General features: G+C 40.4%; 1 protein-coding gene across 6 annotated transcripts in view; it reads left to right on the top strand.

Annotated features, from left to right (window-relative positions):
* TPD52L1 (TPD52 like 1) overlaps positions 1–18,935 on the top strand; it is a 52,742-nt gene that overhangs the window by 20,170 nt on the left and 13,637 nt on the right. For all 6 annotated transcript variants that reach the window (XM_072997144.2, XM_072997158.2, XM_072997142.2 and 3 more), the window contains exons 2-3: positions 8,468–8,583; positions 14,414–14,562. In XM_072997144.2, coding sequence (XP_072853245.2) covers positions 8,468–8,583; positions 14,414–14,562 — 265 coding nt within the window. The remainder of the gene's footprint in view (positions 1–8,467; positions 8,584–14,413; positions 14,563–18,935) is intronic.

The raw sequence follows: 18,935 nt of genomic DNA, 5'->3' as shown, positions 1-18,935 counted from the left end.
ACTCCTTTCCCCCCACTGCTACCAGTTCATCACTAAATCAACATTAATTATGGAAGGATGAAGATTCAGGTCCAAACTTCATTGTCTTTTAAATAAAATGCCTTTAATCATAGGTAACTTCTATTATCATCAACCAGATTATAGAAGGGAGGAAGAGCTCCTAGGTGCTAGAAAAGAAGATGCTAGAAAGAATGGTAAGCAATGGAAAAGTGTAATAACAAACAAAGTGGAGCCCAAAGATATAAAGGGCACAAGGGGGATCGCCACAATTATTAATCATAGGTAACTTCTTTTATCATCAATCTCTACCTTCTATTTGTCATCACAGTTCTTATTCACTTTTCACTCTAATCAACTCAGATCTCCTAAATACCACACTCTATCTCCTTCTCCACTCTCTCTGACTCTGACTGACTCACTCTCTGACTCTGCCTCTTTATTACACATCTCTCAGCTCCGCCTCTCAGCAACATTAGCCTACAACATGAATATTCATAACTACTTAACATAATAAGGGTGAACGCTACAGGCAGGTATCTCAGATGATACTAGAGCAAGGATAGAAGACCTTCCTTTTGATGGTGCTGGCCTTTTCATTACTAAAACGGACGAGGTAATGGACAATCTCCATTAAATCCGCAAAACGGCACACTCATATTCCACCCAGCAACCTTACCGGTATCAGTGTCCTCATTTCTGAAGACAATTTTTCTTTCAACAGCGTCTTTGACGTGATTCCTGCATGACAATCAAAGGATAGAGCAGGAGGGGCGGAGTCAGAATGACAGACAGCTGGAAGAGACAGTTAGAATGGAGTTGGAATAAGATAGGGATAGAGAGAAGTAGGGACAAGAAGATGTGGAGAGAGTGCTAGGGTTTAGAAATAGCTAAAAAGGGGTTGAGAAACGAAGTTGAAAGAGTAAAACATTGAGCAAGCAGGAATGAACTCATAAACATAATATAAGAAATACCAGTGATTGAATGCATGATTTGTTATACATGAACACCTGAAACAGTTATATATTTGATTCTCCTGATGATTTGTTCATTAATAAAAGAATGTTTAATTGAAAACCCCTGATTCCTAAGTTATATGATCAGCTCCTATATGTGTGTGGGATTTGAATTGGTCTTAAGAGAATACCTGGTGGCAGCAAGATATAAAGGGCACAAGGGGGATCGCCACAAGTGGTGGCAGCAAAGTGGGATTCGAAATATAATCCAGTGAGCCAAAAGATTACAGTAAACCAAAGAAAACTTGAATTTCCTGAGCTTAGGGAACCTAGTAGTCTGGTGGTCTCAGGGTAGGGGTGGGACCCTTGAAAGTAGCTTGTTGAAAAGCTTAAAAAGGGACTCCTGAGGGCAGACCAGAGAAAGACTACAGAAAAGGGGAAGCTCTGAGGGAAAATTCAACAGTTTAAGGTTTACCTCAAGATTGTGAAAGACCAGTGGGCTAGCTTTGGGGTCCTAGGCTCTGAGAAGAGAGGGCTGAGGGAACAAGAAGCGGAAGCCAGGGGTCAAACAGGTCTGAGGGGGACAAGAACAAGCAGAGAAGCTTGGAAACTGAAAAAAATAAACAGTAATACCTGTAAGTGTGTGGCTGAAAGCAAAAAACAAAAAGAAACAGTGTATCCCACAAGGAGCTCAGGCAGGGTGCCTGGAATAACAAAGTAGCGAAGCAAGCCTAGAGCAGGTTGTCTAAGCTACTAAGTATCTCTCCCTAGCACAGAGAAAAAAAAATTAAGTCCTTTTTAAAACAAAGCTTGTGTTTTGAATCTGAGAACACAGATAAGCCATGTCTCCTAAGAGAGGGAAGAAGTTAACAATGAAGGTACCTTAAGGACAAGGGTTACCTCACGAAGAGGAAAGTACTCTTGAGGTAGCTGAGCAGGAGGATGCTACTCAGGAGGAGGAGGAGGATGCCTCAAAGGGAGAAGGAGAAGCTATTCTAACCTCCTTGGAGTTTCAAAAGTGGAAATGGGAGAAGGAATATCAACTGACACAATTGAGGGCAGAGGCCAGAAAAAGGGCTGAAGCCAGACAATTAGCCATGGAGCAAGAAAAGATGAGGGTAGAGGCAGAAGCAAAAGAAAGAGCTGAAGCCAGAGAAATGGCCATAAGGGAAAAGGAGATGGAACATCAATTACGAATGAGGCAACTAGAGAGAACAGCCTTAAATCAGAATAATAACAATTCAGCAAGTGAAGAGATTTTAAAAGTAGACCTTAAGAAATTCCCACAATTCAGAAAGGGGGATAATCCAGAGGCATTTCTGATTCTGTTTGAGAGAGCCTGCTGGGACTATAAAATCCAAGAATCTGATAAAATGATCCTTTTAAGGACCCAAATTAGTGGCAAACTCGCTGAAATATATGCCCGGATGCCTCAGGAAAAAGTGAGAGAATACGAAGCAGGCGCCATGGCAACCACAGTTAGTGGCAGAGCAGAAAACCCAGAGCAACAAGAACAACTCCCAGTAGTGCAAATCCTCCACTGTTACTTGATTGAGAATAATCAGGAACTTATGAAATATTCTGGGGATACAATTGATATAAATGAAACTAAATATCAAGCTCTAAAAGACTCATGCTCTCAAGTGACATTATGCCATCCAGAAATAATCCCTTCAGAGTTTATAGTGAAAGGAGAAAGCATAAGAGTCAAAGGAATTGGGACAGAGATAATTACCTTGAATAGCCAGTCAGGAAACAAACAACATGGACTTTTGACACCAGCTGAGCAGTACTGGGCACTAAAGAAAACACCCACTAGGTAATCTGGCTGTAAAGGTAATTGGCCTTCCTTTGTGGTTAAACTCAATCTTATTCCAAGTTCTCTGATGGAGGCCTGCCATGAGAGGGTATTGCTCTCCCCTCTCTGACTATATAGGAGCCTACAGCTTTAAAGGAAAAGCTATAGTAGGGAGGCAGACTGCTTGGTGACTTTGTTTGAAGGGATTACATATTCCAAGATGCTATTTAATGCTACTTGATGGGGGATTTCTGCCCATCCACTCCACAAGTTGTTTACATGCTGCTCAAGAATGCTTACCTGGCACATACTACAATAACCACTCCAGGAAACTTTTGAATCTGCCTGGGGGAAATGGAATATGTTACTCTTGAAACCTTGCAATCTACTTGATTTTTTCCCAGTGATCTAATAAAGGTATTGCCTGCTTCTGCATTTGTATTGTTTCTCAGGAGACCATGCAACCTATTTTTGATTTCTTTCTATATTCTTTTGCTCTACTGTGGTGTTATTTTTAATATTTGTTTAATTTTTAAATTATTTTTTCAAAGTGGAATAGCATTGTTAGAGATTTTTTTTAAAAAACACACACACACACACACACACCAGATTAGACTGCAAGGTTTCTCTGCAGCCCAAAACCCATGATACTGGCATCCAATACTTGTACTGTTGAGTTAAAATAAGGAACCCTCTCATGGCTGTTTAAAATAATTCACTTCCTGACCTTCCAAAAAATCTGTGCTTATTTGTTCAGTACATCCTGTAGGCAGAAATTTTTAAATTGTTTTCAAGTGTGCTAAACCCAGTGGAAAACCAGGAGTATTACAACACATGACTGCACCCTCACTTGGTTTCTACCATCCTTTTCTTGTAACTACTACCAGTGGGAAGCAGGGCTTCGTCTACCTAAAAGGTCCAATCCATTTGACTGTTTCTCTTTTTCAAATGTTCATATTCAATACACCTTTTAGAAGGATTTGGTAACTTTAACAGCTGGTAGATGGATCTTTTAATTTTCCCTTTTCCTGTCCCACCGTTGCTTTTTCTGTCTTTTAGCCTGTAAACCTGAAGGCAGGGACGGCTATCTGTGTATTATGTATAATTAGGTGGCTTTTCTGCTGAAGGGCAGAATAAAAATGCTTTAAGTGAATAAAGAATACAGTCCCTGTTGCTTTTTTTCCTGTAGAAAAACAGCTTTACTTTGAAACACTGGAACTCTACAGGGAGAGGGAAGCCACTTGCAAATTAAATTTGGAACTGGAAGACACAGTACAAGTGGATGGGACATGTTTACATGATGCTACTGCATGCCCTCCCCCTAAAGATGACCTAAATGTAATTTTTAAATAGTAAAACTTTCAAAAATGTTTTTCTGAAACTCCTTTTTTGAAGGGGAAGACAGGTATTCTGGCGAAATATATTTTCACTTTAATTTGCCCTTCAACCTATATGCTTTGTTTCTGCCTGTTATTCAATTAATAAGAGATAATAGCAAACGGAGTAGGTTAAAAAAAAAAAACCTCAAAAGCAGAAATAGACACCTTTAGAGTAATTTGAAATTTTCCAAAGTGTTCTGGGATTTTTTCTAGGCAAAGAGATTTTGTTTGGAAAGTTGCAGACTGTGTCGCTAAAGATAAATTTGCAAAGCATTTGTTAGTCATTTCCATTATTCTTTTGATTTTTGTTGTGTTTTTCATGTTTTCTCAATACGTGTTAGAACCATTCTTGTTGTCTTTTAGTCGTTTAGTCGTGTCCGACTCTTTGTGACCCGCATGGACCAGAGCACGGCAGGCCCTCCTATCTTCCACTGCCTCCCGGAGTTGTGTCACATTCATGTTGGTCGCTTCGATGACACCAACCATCTCATCCTCTGTCGTCCCCGTCTCCTCTTGCCTTCACACTTTCCCAACATCAGGGTCTTTTCCAGGGAGTCTTCTCTTCTCATGAGATGGCCAAAGTACTGGAGCCTTAGCTTCAGGATCTGTCCTTCCAGTGAGCACTCAGGGTTGATTTCCTTTAGAATGGATAGGTTTGATCTCCTTGCAGTCCAGGGGACTCTCAAGAGCCTCCTCCAGCACCACAATTCAAAAGCATCAATTCTTCAGCGATTAGCTTTCTTTATGGTCCAGCTCTCACTTCCATACATCACTACTGAAAAAACATAGTTTTGACTATTCGGACTTTTGTTGGCAAGGTGATGTCTCTGCTTTTTAAGATGCTATCAAGGTTTGTCATTGCTTTCCTCCTGAGAAGCAAGTGTCTTTTAATTTGTGGCTGCTGTCCCCATCTGCACTGATCATGGAGCCCAAGAAAGTAAAATCTGTCACTGCCTTCATATCTTCCCCTTCTATTTTCCAGGAGGTGATGGGACCAGTGGCCATGATCTTAGTTTTTTGGATGTTGAGCTTCAGACTGTTTTTCGAGCTCTCCTCTTTCACCCTCATTACAAGGTTCCTTAATTCCTCCTCACTTTCTGCCTTCAGAGTGGTATCATCTGCATATCAGAGGTTGTTGGTTAGGGTCTGATATTTCTGCCAGCAATCTTAATTCCGGTTTGGGATTCCTCCAGTCCAGCCTTCCGTATGATGTATTCTGCATATAAGTTAAATAAGCAGAGGGACAATATACAGCCTTGTCGTACTCCTTTCCCAATTTTGAACCAATCAGTTGTTCCTTATCCAGTTCTAACTGTAGTTTCCTGTCCCACGTATAGATTAATGATCATTACTATACAACAAATATTCCTTAAACCCTATTTGAAATGGCTTTTTCTTGTGAAAGCAGTAGGCAAACATACCCTCTCCAGTATAATGACAACGTAAGTGTTTTGAGATGCAAAGTTAATGTTTTCACTAAACTTTTTGGCAAAGAAAATTGTGATAAAATGTGTGTTCTTATCTCTGTTGGCATTAGAGTGTAATCACAACAGATAATAAAACAAGTGACTCTTTGAAGGTATACTTCACTTTGTTATGCATGTAAGAGTTGGTTAAATGCTGCTAGTCTACATTTTTCATCAAAGGTATATTGTGTTGATGTTTTCTGTTAATGTACCTTGGTAATTTTGGGGTCTTTGAATTCTTACAGACTTCTAGTTCCCATGCACAATTTGAAGGTATGTTTCCAGTGATGTGAAATGGTATTCAGTGAAATAAAAATTTGGCTTGCATACCGCTGTTGAACCATGAGTAAAAACCTACAAAGTTCACCTTTCTGTTCAGCATTTTGTGTTCACATATCATCTACTATACATGGATGCACCAGTTATTGCTGTTGTTGCTAACAACATTTATATTCTACCTTTCCTTCAGCATGTGAAAAGAGCATACATGACTTCTCTCACTGTGGGACATCAAGTGAACTTCATGTCTGAATACTTGAACCTGACTGGGTTTCCTAAAACCCAGCCAAACACTATCTGTTAGACCAATCTGATTTTCCATTTATGTATTTTCCCTGTTTATTCTAAGAGGAAGGAGGCAAGTGTCAGATTATCTTGTACAAATTGTAAATGTGGTATTCAGATTGGTAAAGAGTTAGGTATTTTCTACTTTGGGATTTTATTGTAATTTGCTGGCCATGAGTTCTTGCTGACCAGGATATAGCTTGTAGCAAATCAATTTAAATCACTAGGCAGTAAGATTAAATTTAAATATTTTAAATGTAAAAGACTCATTCTTGATGGTAGTTATAAACTTTAATATTTGCAACCAGTTGAAGATTTCATGTTTAGAATAATAACCTGCCAGATTAGTAAAACAACTACAGTGGTGCCCCGCCTAGCGAGGTTAATCCGTTCCGGATTAACCTTCGCTATGGGAAAACATCGTAAAATGGATCCAAAAAACCCATTGGAACTCATTAAACAAAGTTTAATGCGTTCCAAATGGGCCCAAAACTCACCGTTCTCCGATGTTTTCCCTTGTTCTGGCAGCCATCTTGGGTGTACCGGCGGCCATTTTGAGCATCCCGGTGGCCATTTTGGGAGTACCGGCGCCCATTTTTTGTGTTCCGGCAGCCATCTTGGGTGTACCGGCAGCCTTTTTTTGTGTTCTGGCGGCCATCTTGGTTGTACCGGTGGCCAGTTTGAGAGTTCCAGTGGCCATCTTGGGTGTACCGGCACCCATTTTTTGTGTTCCGGCGGCCATTTTGGAACCACTGAACAGCTGTTCCCCCATTGTAATGCGAGCATGCCCTCGCATTAGCGATGGGGAAATCCGCATCGCAATCCGGATTCATCGTTCAACGGTGCACTCGTTATACGAGGCACCACTGTACTGTATATCAGAACAGATGTTAGTTTAATAGGTTAATCACTCACATTTGGACAACTGCTTAAATTGTTTTATGTAACCAAACAGTAACATTATATAGCATACATATTCTTGTATTTGCCTAAACATCAATGTTTATTAAGTGAAGTGGTTAAACAATGTATCTTTTTAAAAATCAAACCAGTGTAAGTTCCTTCCAGTCTTCAAACCTAGCATTCAAAGTGCACTAGGAACCCCCTCCCCATCCACGGAATCAAAATCCATTTATTCTCTTCTCCACTTTCTGAAAATACTAATCCCCCCCACAAAATATGCATTTATTGTATATGTATTTCCAGGGTGTATTTACCAGAAGTGACCACTAGAGGGATCCAAAGCCCATGCAGTGTATAGCATTCGTTACATCCGCATTTTTCGGCATGCGCAGGGAGGCTTGGAACTGAACCCCAACAGATACCATTGTCCTACTGTAATACAGTGGTGCCTCGCATTATAATGTTAATTCGTTCCAGCGAAATCGCTGTAGAACAAAAACGTCGTAAAGCAATTTTTAAAAGCCCATAGAAATGCATTAAAACCCGGTTAATGTGTTCCTATGGGCTGGAAGCTCACTGTCCAGCAAAGGTCCTCCATAGCGCGGCCATTTTGAAACCGCTGATCAGCTGTTAAAAAATCATCGCTTTGCGAGAATTGCAAAAACATCGATGTCAAGCGGTTTCGTCATTAAACGGAGTGCCCGTCTTGCGGGGCACCACTGTATGTTCATTGTTTGCACATAGATTCACAGAACAACAATGGGATTAAGGTCTTCCTGAACTTTTTTTAAAACATTTTTTACTGTGGAAAAGTGCATGTTAGCATTGATAATATGGATTAATTGAATTAGTTTACCAGAAGTATCTATATTGTATGAAGATACATCCTCATGCTCCATAAGTAACCTCTATTTAATGCTGAATAACCTTTGAACTATAATCTAACTTAAAAAGAAACTGTCTTTAGATAGATATTTCCTCCAAAAGAGTTTCATTCAAATAAATTTGATTTAAAATTTAAAAATCTGATTTAATTTTTTTTTAATCATTGATTTTAATCCACCCTGGCTTAAAGGGTGGATTTAACTTCAAGTTGTCTGCTTGAAGTAGACAACTTCAGGCAGAGGTCTTTCCCACCATTGCACCCTGACCTGCTGTTAATTGGCAATGGTAGGGATCCAGCTTGGCTTTTTTGTTTTTCTTACCATTAAGAATCCAGTTAATTCGGAGGGGGCGGGAGAATAGGAAATTTGAGAGACAGAATTAAAGATAATTCCAAACCAGTTTTAAGTTCCTTCAGGAAAACATTAATTGTCAGACATCTCTGAATTGTTTTTTACCACACAAGTTTGCCTTACCTTCAGAATTATATCTACACATTTTTGTCATCTTTATTTTTTGTAGCTCTGTTGGAAAGACAAGCCTTGAGTGAAGCAGATGAAGAAGTAGTTACTGATGTTTATCTTACAAACATGATTTCTGAAGAAGAACGAGAAGAGTTAAAAGCTGAACTTGACAAGGTAATATTCTTTGATACCTTGGTTATAACATCTTTAAATAACATCTTGGTCAGGAAATAACCATTTCTCCCCACCATATAATTGTCCTTGAGCAAATAACTGATTGCAATTGGTTGTCCAAATAAAGTACCATGAATACCTGTCGAATTACAGCGGCGCCTCGCTTGACGACGATAATGCGTTCCGTTAAAATCGCTGTTAAGCGAAATCGTCATCAAGCGAAATTTAAAAACCCATTGAAATGCATTGAAAACCATTCAATGTGTTCCAATGGGCGAAATACCTCATCGTGCAGCGAAGATCCTCCATAGGGCGGCCATTTTCTGGTGCTGTATAGCGAGGAATCCGTCCTTAACACAGCGGGGAGCCATTTTGCACAGCGGGTGGCCATTTTGAAACTCAACGATCAGCTGTTTTTAGGTCGTAATGTGAAGAATCGGTTCCCGAAGCAGGAAACCAATCGTTGTGAATTGAATTTTCCCCATAGGAACATCGTTTTGCAATTGCAATAGCGATCGCAAAAAATTGTAAAGCGGATTCATTGTTTAATGAGGTAATCGTTAAGCGAGGCACCACTGTATATATAATCTATAGGATTTACTATTTCTACCTAGAGGTTTCTGAACAAATTGAATTGAGTTCAGCCTTTCTCTGATTAGAAAGTGATTGGTTAGCCAAATAGTGTACATCAGGAGGGGCTTAATTGAAGAGGAATATTCTTACATAGACTTATTAAGAAAGTAATGTATTGTACTAAATCTATCTTAGACAAAGCACTTTTGTGGTATTGGGCATGTTTCGATGTTTTATCCTTATATACTTCATAAGATTATTTGGAGGAGCAGGGGCTTGGATATAAATTTGATTATATAAGTAATATAGAATATATTCAGTTCTGTTTATACAAACACTGTTTTTGATAATGTAATAGAATACTTTGATTATAACCTTTCCATTTATTTGGTCACCTGCCTGCCATCCCTCTCCTTAACCTTTGTCTTTTAAAGTTACATTTAGAAAGGTAAAGAAATGAGATGATGAAAAGTAGGCATCTGCAGTGTTATGTTTTACTGTATAAATCTTCATCACCAGACCGTTCATTTTCATTGATGTAAGCAGAGGTTAAGGCCTTCATCCTGAAGGCACATGTCACAGTATAGATTACTTTGTAGTCTTAGCAGTTATGGAATCTAGGTAAGCTTTCCTTAGAAAACTGTTCTAAACTGTTCAGAGTTCAAATCTTTTATAATGATATGGTTCCAAGGAACTGTGTTAGGGACTCGCATTTAAAAATTCTTGGATTCTTTTCAGAATTAACAGTTTCTGAAGCTCTAATGAATTCATGCTTCCTTAGTGTAATTGCTGTGCTTCCAGTGGGACTTGTTTGCCTACTGATACTCAATTGCTTTGAAAATATTTCTATATCTCGGTAATAAACTCCTTAGAACAGATTCACTCCCATCTTAAGAATATTCTAAAATCAGTAACTGTATCTGTTCTGGTAAGTGGAGATTCCTCACCTCAGTTTCACAATTACATGCGTACATTTTAAAAGATTTCCCCTATTATTTTTATGTTGCTGAATAAACGACAAATTGTACAGTGAGTGTGAAGATTTCAGTGCTCTTTAAATGTATTTAAATGTGAATTTATTACTTCTGAATGGAGATAATTTCATCCTATGTATATAGCTATTATCTTTCATGCAATCTATGTGGAAATTTTTTATTTACACATAAAAATTACAGATACCTACTAACAGTTAAATTCTTCAGTATATATGTGCACATACACCAGTCCTTTGCTGGACAAATCTATGTATAGAATTACCTTAATATAATTACTTTTAAAATTTTTAATCTTAACTTCATGTTATTCTTTGTATAATATATTTCATTTAATGACAGTTGTTATACAAGATAGCTAAAGAAGATACTACTTTAATAAACTAGATCAGGTTTTCCAAAGGTACAGTATTTTAAAATGTAGTGGCTGAAATCCAGTATGTGATTAGAATAGCAAACTCACCAAATCCCCACTGATTCAGTGGGCCTACTGTAGTTTCGACTTACTGCTGGGTTTCAGTCAGTGAATGCTATTTCCACTCGTTTCTTCCCCCACCCTGCAGTGTCCTGGTTTACTTGAACAAATTAATTGACCGCTCTCTTTAATTTAAATGTTTTTATTATAAGCAACGTAGAAATAAATGTTTGCCCTTTGCCAAGCTGGTTCTTGCTAAGATGACTTCTTGCTTTATTGGCTTATACTGGTGAGAGCCAGATCTGCATTGTTAACCTAAAAAGCTTCTCTTAAAAGGGAAGATTATTTCACAGCCATCTGCTCCATACATGTCTACATGCAGATCCATTCAATGGCAGTGTGTTTAGCTCACTGGAGCCATGTATAAAGATCCTTTGATTGAAACTATTATTGAACTATTATTGCTGCCTAGCTGTTCTAGACATGTCACAGCTGTTTCTGTATTTATTGTTAATCCAGAAATTGCATACTTTTAAATAAATGGTCATATGCAAATTTGCACGGGCACAGTTGTGATGTTCTTGATACTTTTTAAATTTTCTCGCTGTGGTAGCAGTGTACCAGTGTTTCGTGATACTGCATGGTATAGGCATTTTCTACATTATGTTCTAGATTTTAGACTGGTTTTATTATTATTATTATTATTATTTATTTATTTATTGAATTTATATCCCGCCTATCTAGTCAGTTACGACCACTCTAGGTGGTGTACAACATAAAATATATAAATATATTAATTATTATAAATAAACAGCTGCAACAAGATGGAAAACAGAGTGACTCACAGTAAAGAGAGAAGAGGAAAACATCAGGGATTGACTGGAAGGGGTTATCACTGGTTATATTTATTATTTTTAAAAAAACGTAAATCATGGTCCTTGAGTAGTGTTTTGATTAAAGACCATCATGATTGTACTTAGGCACACATAAATATGCCAGGTTTGCTGTTACTGTTCTTAGCATTCGATTTTATTTATTTATTTTTATTATTTTTATTTTATTTTATTTTATTTATTTATTTTATTATACTTATACCCCGCCCATCTAGTCATAGACTACTCTGGGCTGCTGACAGCAAGTAAATAAAACAATTTAAAAGTAACAGTGATTTACAACAACAATAAACAATCATTCAAGATGGAAAATAAAGAGAAAAAATAAATCAAGTAGTGCCTGGAGGGAATGCCTGCCTAAACAGCCAGGTTTTCAATTGATTTTTTAAAATACCCAGCGAGGAGGCCATACATATCTCTGTAGGGAGGTTATTCCAAAGATGAGGAGCCACTGCCGAGAAGCCCCGGTTTCTTGTTTTTTCCTTTCGGGCCTCCCTCAGCGTTAGGCTCCTCAGTCGCACCTCCTGACTAGATCAAGTGATATGGGTAGATTTAGGTGGGCGGAGGCGTTCCGCAGATATCGAGGTCCTAAACCATTTAAGGCTTTATACGTAATCATTAAAACTTTGAAATCGACGTGGAAATGAACAGGCAGCCAATGCAAAGCGGCCAGAGTGGGAGAGATATGATGATGTTTTCTCACCCCACTAAGTCTGACCGCCGCATTCTGCACCATCTAAAGCTTCCGCATCAATCTTAAAGGTAGCCCCACGTAGAGTGCATTACAGTGGTCTAACCTCAAGATTACAAGTGCATCGAGATAGGGGCGCAGCTTGGCAATCTGCCAAGATGGAAAAAGGCGGAGCGGACCACTGACGCCACCTGAGTTTCCATGGTGAGCACCGGGTCCAGATGGATCCCCAAGCTGCGAACCTCAGTCTTCGCAGTGAGAGTCACACCCCCCCCCCAATGAGATGGAGTTTCCCAAACTGCTGATGGTGGGGCCACCCACCCTCAGAACCTCCGTCTTGTCTGGGTTCAGCCTCAGCCCATTCTCCTGTATCCATTCCAGTACAGTCTCCAAAGAGCGCTGAAGGGACAGAACGGCATCCACTGTGGCTATAGAAAAGGAGATGTAGATAGAGCTGGGTATCATCAGCATACTGATGGCACGATGCTCCACACCCCCTGATGACCCCTCCCAGCGGCCTCATATAGAGATAATCGAGTCTTGCAGAACCCCACAATTGAGGCTCCATGGGGCCAATACCCTCTCTCCAAGCTGCACTCTCTGAGGACGGTCCTCCAAGAAGGATCGGAGCCAGCCGAGTGTCAGGCCACCAATTCCCAACTCGGAGAGCCTCCTCAGGAGGATACCGTGGTTCACGATATCAAAGGCGCTGAGATATCGAGGAGGATCAACAGAGACGTTTTACCCTTGTCGGCCTCCCTCAGTAGGTCATCCAACAGGGCAACCAATGCCATTTCTGTACCATAACATGGTCTGAATCCTGACTGGAACGGATCCAGGGCATTTGTTTCATCCAAATGAACCTGAAGCTGATCAGCCACCACCTTCTTCACCACTTTTCTAATGAAAGAAACATTGGCGATGGACCTGTAGTTGCCAATATTGTCCGCCGCCAAACTAGATTTCTTCCTTATGGGCCTAATGAGTATCTCCTTGAGGGCAAGAGGAACCTTGTCCTCCAGGAAAGACCCATTAATTATTGCTGTGGCCCATTCCATTGTTATAGGTCTGGCTACTTTGATGAGCTCAGCTGGGCAGGGGGCAAGGGATAGGTGGTGGCTCAACAGCGATCAAGCGCTTTGTCCACAATATCTGGCGTCACAGGATGAAAGAAATCAATACTCACTGGGCAAGGTGGAGTACTGGACATCTCTGCTCGATCCACTGTGTCCAAAAAAGGAGAGGTCTCCTGACGGATGGCCTCCACTTTAGATTTTTTAAATGCTGCAAATTGGTCTGGTGAGATACTAGAGGGAGGTCGCGGACTATACGGAAAAGCTCCACCTGCTGATTTGAAGCTTCGCTTATCCGGTCAACAAGATGTACTCTGCTAGCAGCCCTTACCTTAGCAAGGTAAAGGTTAGATGCTGACAGCATCTCGGTTATAAACCATCGGTTTTCGTCTCCACTTGCTCTCTAGCCTTCTAGTTTGCTTCATTGTCATAGGTCCTGGTTAAACAAGGACGCAGGCCGAGCTCTGTGCTGGAGAGGGCGTTTAGGAGCGATTGTGTCCTAAACACCCTCTCCAACACCCCCTCTCTGCCCTAGAATCCATTGTGAGTGATCAATTCTAGAGCAGAGAGACATACATAATAGTTTTGGGAGTGTTATTACAAGATCCAATGCCTTTCCAGGTCAAAGGACACTTGTGCCAAAGAAGCGGATAAATGGCAGTGGCTGCTTCTCAGCTGCCACCTGATTCTTTCTTCCTGCTTGGTGTTTTTTCTCTGCCACCTCCTTCACTTTCTCCCTCTGTGCATTCCTACCACCCCTTCAGTTCTTTTATTATTCTGCTTTTTCCCCTACTTCCAACTTACTGGGTGGTGGCAGGGTTTCCTTTGGTTTTCTTCAGTGTTTATTCAGGTAAATGAATTGCATTGTGCATTGCCTCCTGCTGAGATGCCAGCCATAGCAAGTTTCTTCATTTCTCCAAAGCAAAATGCTCCTGAGCATTATGAGACACTCATAATATGCAGTTTGATAGTGTTCTTTTTTCCAATGTAACAATCACTTTCATAAACAATGCTTCATTAGTAAATATGAAAATGAAATACATGTGGAAGTATTTTACTGCATCAGGCCTTAAGTTTTTGGTAGCTGAGTAAAGATGCCCTGTATTACCGCTTTTCTGTTGTGGAAGAAAGTGTATCACCAAAACTGTTTTGCATTTACAATGAAGAGCTTTTTGTTTGTTAATTCTGTTTAGCTAAAGGATGAAATTGCAACTTTGCGTCAAGTGTTAGCTGCTAAAGAGAAGCATCTTGTAGAAATAAAACAAAAGCTGGGGATCAACCTGATGAATGAACTGAAACAGAACTTCAGCAAGAGCTGGCATGATGTGCAAACTACTACTGCGTAAGTTCAAATTTCCTGCATATTCACCATTTCTCCTTTGTGTAGCTGTTTGTCCTGTTTTCAGGGGTCCTCAGAGTTAATGCTGTAAGCCGCCCAGAGACCTTCGGGTAGTGTGGGCGGCATATAAGTTAAATAAATAAATAAATAAATAAATAAATAAATAAATAAATAAATAAATAAATAAATAAATAAATAAATAAATAAATAAATAATGTGGCAAATGTACCGGACTTGACTTGAGTGACCTGATTTGCAACTTCCATGGACACATGGTGCTCACTGGGTGGCCTTGCACACGTCCCTGTGTTTTGTTTAACCTATCTCACAGAGCAAATGGAAGGATAAAACGAAAGGGCCATGCAGTGTGCTCTTCTTTGAGGCAAGAGGGATACACACACCAGGCAAGAAAGTAAGGTTCGACATCATTGTCTGTCATAGGCCACTTTTCTCATCATAAGTTGCTCAAGGCAGCTCACAGTCAGTTGAAGTTGCCTTCCTTCCTTTAATTTATATAACAACACAAATAGTCATAATTAAAAACACCATAAAATATAATATTAAAAAACAATTAAAGACATAACAATACTGAAAATCTCTATTAAAACACTCTTCAGCCAAACAGCATTTCTCTTATAATTTATTTTATTTTATTTTATTTTATTTTGTTTCTATGCTGCCCAATCTACCCAGAGGTCTCTGGGCGGCTCACAACAATTAAAGTTAAATACAATAAAAGATAAAATGATTAAAATACAATTAAAATACAATTAAAATACAATATAATTACTGTCACTATTCAATGGAAAGAATTTTGGATTAATTTCTCAGCTACATATTAGTGTTACACTTAACATGTTTGTTTAAGGCAAGGATGTATGGATACCTTTTATGATTTGGGGATATATTTATTGTGGAACCTGTCCATCTGTGATGCACAGATCAAACAAAGAAGCAGAACTTACAGGGTGGATTATTCAATGAGCACTGTTTGTTGAATACAGCGTGTGTTGAATTCCTTTGGACAAACTATAATTCCATTTGACTTCCACAGTACGCTCTGTGGGGAAACATGATTATTTAAATCCCAGGCTGCTTCTGTTCTGTCAGCAATTTAATTTGCAAGGCCTAAAGTTTTAAGTATAAAAATGTTCATTCCATACGTTTTCAAATCATGTAGTAACTGTCTCTGAAAGAGAAATCCTTCATTTAGAAAACTATATTGCCAAATTAATTATAATGTCAGCATTGAAGAGGAAGTGTATGCATAGAGTGGGAAAGGTCCTTGACTTTGATAAAGTTTGGGTTCTTGTTTTGATCGCTACAAGATCACCTAAGCTCCTCTTCAGTTTTAAAATGTTGGTTACTTCTTGGCTCAAAAACAACTGTGTACACCATTCTGTTTGACATAACATGTAACTCATTCAGATGCCAGCCTTTGTTTTCTATACCAGACTTCTTTACTCATCCGCTATAAAAGGCAAATCTGGATTTATGCAGGTGCAAATTCCTCCTCACAGAATATTAGCTTGGCATTTAAAGTGACATCCTGCAAGAAATTTAGGAAGATGTCAAAGCTTCCGTATTTTAAAAAAACAAAACAAAACCCCCTAAGAATCTCTTAGTGTTTCCTAACCAGGTCCCTGCCGCCGCGATCGGTGCCTTCAGAGGTTTCAAAGGGCTTTCCCCCGACATCGGAGGAAGCCCTTTGAAAGCTTCAAAGACAGGGAGGAAGGGCAGGAAATTCGAACTTCCCGCCCTTTCTCCCTGCCTTTTTGGCTTCGGAGCAACCGAAGCTCATACAGCACTGGGAGGCTAGAGCTGGCCGGGTGCTTGGCCGCTCACCTCCAGCCGCGTGGAGGCAGCGGAACACTGGCAGGCTTTGGGCTGGTAAGTCTTTTTTTAAAAACTTTTCTGTGTGGGTTTTGGAGGGTGGGTTTGGACTTGGGGGGTTATGTTTCTCTGGTTTTGTGTGTGTGAGAGAGATAGTTTTTGCAGTCCCAACGTGGGACTTGCTCTTTTTATTTTTTATGTTTTTTTTTTTGTTTTTTTGTGTGTGTTTTTTGAAATGCTGGAACGGATTAATTCCGTTCCCATGCATTTCAATGGGAAATGGTACTTCGACTTACAAACTTTTCGAGGTACGAACATCCTTCCAGAATGGATTAAGTTCGTAAGTCGAGGGCCCACTGTATATACCGCTGGACAGTAAATAGGAACAGAGAGTTGCGAGATGAAGCATATTCAGCAAATAGATTAGTGATGAAATATCTAATCTCTGGATTTTAAAGCAGCTTAGCAGCACTGATGAAGAATGCAAGTGTAACAAGTCAGAGCATGTCCTATAAACAGTCATGTGCAGATTTTAAGAAGATTGTTCAAAAATGCCATGCATAATGTGGCTAATTTAAGAGAACTGCTTTCAGCAGTTGTCTGGATTTCCTCAAGAAATCCTTGAAGAACCATTACACTAAACAAAGTTAATTAAATGATCAACCATTCTTTAATTATCATATTTGTGTCCCTATTTCTTCCAAGGAGCTGTAAAGGACACTGCGGATTCCAATTTTATCCTCATATAATGTATGCCTGTGAGGCAGGTAAAGATGTGCAATGACCATTCAGTGAATTTTCATGGCTCTGTGGAGATCTGAACCAATCCAACCCTGTTCCAAGCTTACACAGATTCGTTCCGCTGTTGTGGTTTGCTATGTGCTTAATACAGCCTGTTTTTGTGCTTTGGTGCTAACTCTTGTTTCCTTTGTCTTGGTGCCTTCCTACACACTATACAAAAAGAGGCAGTAGAATTCTATACTGGATCTCTCTTCAGTGTGCTGGTGAATTGTAATGTTTTTTACTGTTTTCTACATAAAATCTCTCAGTACATATAAAATAATTAGCAGCTAGCATATATGGGGAAACTACATACTATAGTACAGAGGTCATCAACCCCAGGTCCATGGCCTGAGCCGGATTGGCTGCGAAGACAGACTTCCTCCCCCCCCCGCATGCACTCCCCTCCCCACAGCTGCTTTGCACACGTGCACGCATGCCAGCGCCAGTATGAGTGCTCCCTCACCCCTTCACATATGTGCCTGAGTGCCGAGTGCCTGCGGGAAGGGGTGGGTGGGCAGGTGTGCAGGTGCCCATGTGCGAAGGGGTGGGGGAGTGCTCACGCTGGCGGGTGGGCGCTCTCCCACCACTTTGCGCATGCACCCGAGTGTCCATGCGAAGGGGTGGGTGGGTGGGTGGGCAGGCAGGCAGGTAGGTGCCCCTGTGCATGCGCAAAGGGGTGGGGGAGCACCCACGCCAGGTGTGGGCAGGTGGGCGCTCCCCCACCGCTTTCCCCATGTGCCTGAGAGCGTGCGTGCACCTGCGGGGGGTGCCTTCCTCAGAGGCTCAGCTGGTCCACGGTCCCAAAAAAGTTGGCGACTGCTGCCATAGTAGTCTTAAATAGTGGCAGCTAATGGAACAGAGGAGAGGGCAGACAAAGCTGAGTTAGGATAAGCAGAGAAAGAGAGATGTGCGGTAGGATACATAAGATCAGGAAGGCAGCTAAGCATTGGTCACTTGGAATAGTGGAATTGTCTTCAGTTGGCTCTGTCCAGAACTGGGTCACCTCTGTCATCACTGCTAAGAAACGACTTAAAATATAGATCAGGGTGAGTAATTGCAGCAGGTGATGTGGGGGTGCATCCCCCCTGTCCCTGATACTGAAATTCAGGAGCAACTGAGGGAAACATTGCTTGCCTTAAATGCATTGTAGTTGAATCGTAACAAAGCATATAAAACTAATATTGAACTACTACAAGCCGCTTAAAATAAGTGGCAAACCCCTGCATTGAAAGCAGACAAAACTGTTATTTTTAAATGTTTTAATTTTTCCCCCCATTTGTCAGTGAAATTCAGGAGTGGAGCATGCTGGTGGGATTTTTTAAGGGTGCTTTCAGAAGCAGCATGACCCCCCAGAATTAGATATTATGGTACTTCTAAATGCAGAAGGATATACTTGTTAGCACTACAATCATATACATGTTTACTTAGAAGTTAATCTTGCTAAATATAGTGAGCTTACTCTCTAGTAAATGGATAAAAGAATGCAGTATTGTTTTTTCGGTGGCAGGAAATAGCATTACTGTAGCACCTTATGGTGGCGGTGTGGGCTAAACCGCAGAAGCCTGTGCTGCAGGGTCAGAAGACCAGCAGTCGTAAGATCGAATCCATGTGACAGAGTGAGCTCCCGTCACTTTGTCCCAGCTCCTTACCAATCTAGCAGTTCGAAAGCATGTAAATGTGAGTAGGTAAATAGGTACCATCTTGGTGGGAAGGTAAAACAGCGTTCCCTAGTCATGCTAGCCACGTGACAATGGAAACTG

This window comes from Pogona vitticeps, chromosome 1 (assembly GCF_051106095.1).
Source record: "Pogona vitticeps strain Pit_001003342236 chromosome 1, PviZW2.1, whole genome shotgun sequence".
Classification (NCBI taxonomy): Eukaryota; Metazoa; Chordata; class Lepidosauria; order Squamata; family Agamidae; genus Pogona; species Pogona vitticeps.
This window is presented reverse-complemented; position numbering and strand designations above follow the sequence as displayed.